Below are 7375 nucleotides of genomic sequence, written 5' to 3'. Positions count from 1 at the left end.
ACACCTTCTCACATGGGCATCTACGCTTATTTTCTTCACGTCAATGAACCATTTCATCCTAGCTTCCCGCATCTTATCCACCATACAGGCCACTCCTACCTTATCTTGAATATCTTCGTTCCTAATCTTATCTCTCTTAATATGATCACACATCCATCTCATCATCCTCATCACCGCAAATCTTAACTTCTGAACATGAGAGGTCTTGACTGGCCAATACTCCTCCCCATACAACATGATCGGTCTAATAACTATTCTGTAAAACTTACCTTTAAGTATTTGTGGCACATTCTTGTCGCACAAAACGCCGGATGCGAACCTCTACTTCATTCACCCCGTTCCAATACAATGTGTGACATTCTCGTCAATCTCCCTATTTCCTTGGATTACGGACCTCACTAAACTTTAATATCAGCCTCCCGAACCATGTCACTAAACTTGCACTCCAAGTATTCTGTTTTGGTTCTGCTCAACTTGAAACCTTTAGACTCTAGCGTTAACACCACCACGTATCTCGTCAATCAGTACTATATCATGTGATAATAACATCCACCAAGGTAACTCTCCTTGAATGTGTCGTGTCAACTTATCCATCACCAAGGCAATTAGAAATGGGCTAAGCGCTGATCCCTGATGCAACCTCACCTCTACTATGAAGTGCCTCGATTCTCCTCTCACCTTTCTCACTCGGGTCTTAGCTCCATCATACATGTCCTTAATCGCTCTAGTGTATGTGGCAGGTACACATCTAGCCTCCAAGCATCTCCATAGATCATCCCTAGGGACTTTGTCATATGTTTTCTCCAAATTGGTGAACACCATATGCAAGTCATGCTTCCTATCCCTGTATTGTTCCACCAATCTCCTAACAAGATGAATAGCTTTTGTCGTCGAACCGTCCGACATGAACTCGAACTTGTTCTCAGAGATAGACACCCCTTCCTTATCCTCATCTCCACCACCCTCTCCCAAACCTTCATAGTGTGGCATAGTAGTTTGATACCCTTGTTCTTGTATACTAGGATCATCTCCACTCATCAGGCATTATTTTCGGCCTATAAATGACATTAAACAACCTCGTAAGCCACTCCAGAACTTCCCTACTGATACCAAGATTTTCACGCTCCAACCTTGGGGAGCCAACTAAATTAATCTAGTCGAGCCGGCCTACGTTATATCAACCACTCCTCATTACTCATACATTATTTACCATAACATAATTAGATCTTGACTTTTAAATTCAATACATTATACATTTGGCTCAATGACCTAAAATTCTTCTCATGATGGATACATAGCTTTATAAATATCTGCAAATACTGTGAGCATAAATACATAACAAAACTCTAAACTTAAGTACATGACCCACAGTGTAAATGGAGCTTCTATGACAATAGATACCTAAGTACATAAAACAAACTCGACTCAAATACCCACTAGAACTGTAGTGGGCTCACCATAAGGTGAGTAGTGAGGAAGATCCCTATCAAAGATCCGCATCATCCAGTAGAAGTATAGATGATGCAGCGCCGCCGGTAAAAGGGAGATGAGTATATGTGGAATAGTACTCGTATGTAAGGCAGACAAAACAACGTATGAAAATACGGTAACTCAAATAAGAGGCAAATGAAGTAATCAAGAAACTACGAAATGACCCATAGAATCACTTGTCTAAATCTTATACTTACATAATTCTGAACTTATTTTGGAATCAAATGAGCCATGTGAACTGTGCGTGGGATACAAAATATAATGTAAATGTAATATGTACAAACAAGGGCAATGAAAGTAGCACTTATTGTTCGTGCTGGCTATGCGTCTCACCAGACCATCCATAGCCCTCTTTTACTATGCACCTATGCGTTTCACAGACCGTCCATAGGGTTCACCTATACTATATACCTATGCGTTTCACAGACCGTCCATAAGGTTCACCTATACTATACATCTATGCGTTTCATAGACCGTCCATAGGGCTCACCTATACTGTACACCTATGCGGTTCATAGACCGTCCATAGGGTTCAACTATACTGTACACCTATGCGTTTCACAGACCGTCCATAGGGTTCAACTATACTGTACACCTATGCGTTTCATAGACCGTCCATATGGTTCAACTATACTGTACACCTATGCGTTTCATAGACTGACCATATGGTTCACCTATATTGTACACATATGCGTTTCATAGACCGTCCATAGGATTCAGCGATACTGTACACCTATGCGTTTCATAGACTGTCCATATGGTTCACCTATATTGTACACCTATGTGCTTCATAGGCCGTCTATAGGGTTCACCGGTCGATAGGGTTCACCTATACTGTGCACCTATGCGCTTCATAGACCGTTCTTAGGATTCACCTATATCATACACCTATGCGCTTCATAGACCATCTATAGAGTTTACCTATATTGTACACCTATGCGCTTCATAAACCGTCCATTGGGTTTGCCTATACTGTACACCTATGCGCTTCATAGACCTTCCATAGGGTTTGCCTATACTGTACACCTATGCGCTTTATAGACCGTCCATAGGGTTCACCTATATTGTACACCGATGCATTTCGTAGCTCGTCCATAGGGTTCACCTATATTGTACACCTATGCTCTTCATTGACCATCCATAGGGTTCATAACACATTATTATGCACATGAGCATATATAAGCTCAAAGCGACATGATTAACATTTCATTTTAGGTCATAAGTTCCCGAATCATTGGAATACTTCATGTTCATGGTCATCATGGAGAAACATAGCTTATTACATTAATGCATGCATGGTGAATCAATAAGTAGATTTCAATGGCGCATGGACCCAATCATTTAGCATAGGACATCTCTCTTTCATCTCGTTATGTACTCTCTTGTCATCTTAAGGTCATTAGCTAAGTTCATGATTCTTGGGGACTTAACAAAGTCGTTTGCATTTATTGTTTTAGAAGCATTCTTACTATGATTGAAACCATCGGAACATACAATGCTTTATAATCCTCATTTGGCAAGCGGTCACGTTTCATGTTCATACTATCACTTCATTTTACTTGCCATGTGTGACCATAGAACATTAAGAACCCTTAGGACATTTAGGAACACCGTAGCTTCTATCTGTGAGAACGTAAGAGCTTATAACACATTGGAAACATTTACAAGGAATCTATACCCATTTTATTTGAAACATAAATTGGAATCAGACATTCGTTAAATCAACCTCATTTGAAGTATCTTTGTAGGAGTGTATAGGGATAAAAATTGAAACAAGACTTGAGCATATCAGTATATGATAAACCATGTCTTCAAGATAATCTAACATGATAAGAATTGGTACTTCGAGCAACCGTACTTGGAGTTCATAGGGAGATCATGGAATACGATTCTATGGAGGATGTTTAGCCAACATACCTCGCTTGAGCTTTCTTTAGATTACTACAACGTCCTGAAACTCCTAGTTCAATATATAGAAACATGATCAAATTGGACCATCATTAGGAAGGGGTTCATAGCATTCAGCTCACTTAGGTATTTTATCAAACATCTAGTATGCATAAATCTCTACGTTTCTTATCCATGGAACTAGTTAATCCAACTACCACTATTTACTAAACTTTTATCCTACTATGATCCCCAAGTAATGTATAACTTCCAACGTCACATGCATGTCCAACCATCCACACCCAACTAACAAAATTTGATCAAATAATTACCTTTCAATCTCTACAATGGTTATGAATTTAAATTGGGAACTTATGGCTTTCAATCACTATCCCATAATGAATCCATGCGTGTAAGTCTAAGGGTGTAGGATTACCTTTTGGAAAAAATCTTGCAAAAGTCTCCCTTGAGTTCTTGAAGAAATTTCTTGAAAATCTAAGGATTTCATGGTGGATTGAATTACTTCTAGTGTAGAAATGATAAGATTCACACCAAGACAATGGGGATTGCTTACCTTGAAGATGGGAGAAGGTTGGGGGTCTTGAGAGAGTGGAGAGGAGCCCCAAGAATCGGCTCCAAGAGAGAGTGGAGAGGAGCCACTTCTTGAACGACATTCCTCGGAAAAAAGTCACCGAAAAGTTAGCCGGGGTGATGGAGATCTCATCGGAACCGGCTGGAACATTATGGGTCAAGGCAATTTTGAAGAGGCGAGTGCCAAAATGGGAACTTCTGGCCAGAAATTTGCTTGTACATATGCCGCCACGTGGTTGAAACCCGCTAGAAACCCTAGTTCCGTCGGCACTGCACACGCACACACAAGGAGGGGGAGGGAGAAGAAAGGGGGATAGAGTAGAGGAAGGAGATAAAGAGAAAGGGGAGCCATCACCGGCTCTGGGCAATGCCGCTGGCGATGGAAGAAACAAAAAGAAGGGGGAGAGAGAGACCTTACCTGGTGGTGGTAGTCGTCGCCGATGCCGAAGCTTGGCTTGTCAGCGGTTGTGGCAGGGAGCCGTTAGAGGAAGCAGAATGAGAGAGAGTGTGTTTGAAGAGAGAGAGAGAGAGAGGATACCCATGGAATTTAATCCATCTCAAAAAAACAAGAAGTTCCAAATTTCTCACAATAGCGCCGAATCACGCCCGAACTCTTTGGTGCTAAACATAATATACATACAAGTCCAAAAGCATCATACAATCCTATAGGAACTCTCAAATCATGATTTTGAGATCCCTTTACTCAAAATGTTGAATTTGGCCAGCTCTCTTAACTTAAGGCTTCTAATTAGAAGCCAAGTGTTCCAAATCATTTCCAAACCTCTTGGGACCTGAAGCAACCATAACCACAAGTGATAAATCACTAACTGAACCTACAGAGTCTCAAATCCAAGAACGGGATGATAGAGCTCAAAACGACCAGTTGAGTCATTACATGATGGGAGGTGATATTTTCTAGCATTCATATGGAAATTCTATGCAAGCTTTTACTTTTTGTAGCATTCACATATTATATTCAATTTTTTTTCTTGCAAATGACACTCACGAGTAAAATCATAGCCAAAACAATAATGGATAAAAGAAGTCAACAATTTCAACCGCCACAACCGCAAAAATCCCTGCCCCATACACTCAATATTTTAATGATATTGGCGGTTCTGAAGTGACCTACCGGAGTACTAGATTATTGTTGTAATTTTCTTATCCCATTATGTTATTTAATGTATTTTCAATTTTAATCTATGTCAGTCGCTACTTGATTAAATATTTATTTTTATGTTATTTAATGAACATTGTGTTATTTATTAACAATATATTATATTTTAGATTTGCACTTTTTATTTTTTTGATTGTTATATATTTTTATACAATTATAACTTATAATTTTATATAAAAATAAAATATACGAAAATTAATTTATAAAAATTATACACTAAAATTAAAATATAAAATTAATATCATAAAGATAGTAGTTAGTACATAAAAAGTATAAGTAATTACAAAATTTATAATATGTTAAATTAAAAGTATTATATAATAAAATATTGATGAATAGTAATGGTGTCGATGAATAGTGTTATACCAAATTTGGTGTAACACTATTCACACACCAAAATGGTGTTGGGTTGGAGCACCAAAACACCAAATCTTACACCAAAATAGCGTTTGGCGTCAAAAATAGTGTTGGGTTGGAGACGGTCTTAAAGAATAAATTTTTCTTCTGACTCTCTTTTTCCCTGGGAAGATGTAATCTTAATTTTTGAGTAGGGGAGTTTTTTTATTTATTTGGAAGGATCTATGTTTGAACTGAGTTTTGAACTGTGTGTTTATGATAGTTCTCTATTGAGAATATGCTGCATCTCTGGCTTTTTTTAAAAAAAAGTTATATGATAAAATAAAAAAAATTAATAAATACCAGTTAGCTGAAAAAATTATGTTCACATTGTGAAACAACCCAACGTTAGTAATGTAGAGTTAACTATCAAGTCTCTGTGACTTGAACTTTCGAATTTTCTTAGGGACAACGACATGATCCAACCGCACCGGCTGTCATAAAAAGAGGTTTGTCTTTGTCTAACCGAGCCACTAGCTAGTTGTAGATCTTTTCCCGATACCGATGATATATATTATTGGAACTGACATACACTAGTTATAGATCATAGCACACAGAGGCGCATTTTTCAGGTTGATGTTACAGTTTATGGGATACAGTGCTCAATTTTTGCCAACTAATTGGACAGTAGTATTATATTTAAAAATATCCGACATAAAGTACGTGTTGCTTCGCCAATTTTTTCAAAGTAATGACATGAGAGATGCAGACGCCACCTCAAGGGCATCTTCTGTTGCCTCTCTCTCTCTGCTAATTTGGTTCTGATTAGTTTTTGGTTCTGGGTTTCTTGACGCTCCAGTATTGTGACAACAGCTTTTAATGGTCATCTCAAAGAGCATATCTAATCTGGTAATTTATAATTACTTGGTTTCTTTTCAGTGTTCTTGAAAACCATGTGCTTCTTGACATGATGCATCAACTTCTTTTTTGTAGTTACTGGAGTTATGAAGAAAGTACACAAAGAAAAGTACTAACTAAAGATTTTGACAGCTCAGAGGTATGAATGTCAAATCCCATCAGATGGATACGATGACTTGCTTGCTAGGGAATATTTCTCTATTTTATAATACAGAAAAGATTTTTTAACTCTGATATAAAAACCGCGTTAACTATTCCCATTTAAATCTACAAGATCTGAAGTTGAAAATACGTATTTGTTCTACTAGATAAGTGAAAAAGTTGTTGGAGTACAGGCTACTAGAGGCCACCATGTGGCAAAACCTATAAAACTATTTTGTTCATAAGCTTAGGGCCATTTGGTGTTCTGACAACTTTTTCACTTAACAACCTTATGTGTTTTATGCCTCCCCTAATGTTTGACAACTGAAATATTTCATCTCAAAGAAAGTGTGTTAAAAGCAAAACAAGTACTAAAATATAAGTAATAAACTAGCTTCCCGGAATGCTCAAAGAACAAGATAAGTAATGGGGTATGAAGAACCTGCCTGCCTTTTCTTGCAAATAAAACTGATGTTCACACTTCATTTTCTACCTAAATCTGTGAAACACTTAAAGTTCAATGCTATTACATCTCAATTCTTTGAATGGCAACTCCTGCCACTTTACAGAGTTTAGAAAGCAGTATATTGCACGTAAAAGTTTAGAACGTAAGAGTTTAAAAAGCAGCAGGTCTACGTAGTTTATCACATGTTATTACTGTAGCTTTGCTTCAGGATAACTGCATCGACCCACCACCCCTTCTAGTGATTTAACCCGTCGAGATGCTGTTGGAACTGTGCATTATCTTCATTCAAATATGCAGCCATTGCTGCAATTGCTTCTGGGTTGAAAAGAGCATCCATTGGTGCTTGTGGGTCGGGCAAAACATTCATT

General features: G+C 38.0%; 1 protein-coding gene across 1 annotated transcript; it reads right to left on the bottom strand.

Annotated features, from left to right (window-relative positions):
- Positions 1-483: 483 nt before the first annotated feature.
- Positions 484-1038, bottom strand: LOC138904106 (uncharacterized). Its single transcript, XM_070192570.1, has one exon. It carries the CDS (start codon positions 1036-1038, stop codon positions 484-486), a length of 555 nt encoding a protein of 184 aa, XP_070048671.1.
- Positions 1039-7375: the final 6337 nt, after the last annotated feature.

Source organism: Nicotiana tomentosiformis, unplaced genomic scaffold (genome assembly GCF_000390325.3).
Source record: "Nicotiana tomentosiformis unplaced genomic scaffold, ASM39032v3 Un00377, whole genome shotgun sequence".
NCBI classification, from domain to species: domain Eukaryota; kingdom Viridiplantae; phylum Streptophyta; class Magnoliopsida; order Solanales; family Solanaceae; genus Nicotiana; species Nicotiana tomentosiformis.
Note: the sequence above shows the minus strand (reverse complement) of the source record. Positions and strands in the feature narration are given on the sequence as shown.

Bases quoted from the DNA above. Each gene is read 5' to 3' on its own strand.
- LOC138904106 (XM_070192570.1), bottom strand. From the start codon at position 1,038: ATGAGTGGAGATGATCCTAGTATACAAGAACAAGGGTATCAAACTACT.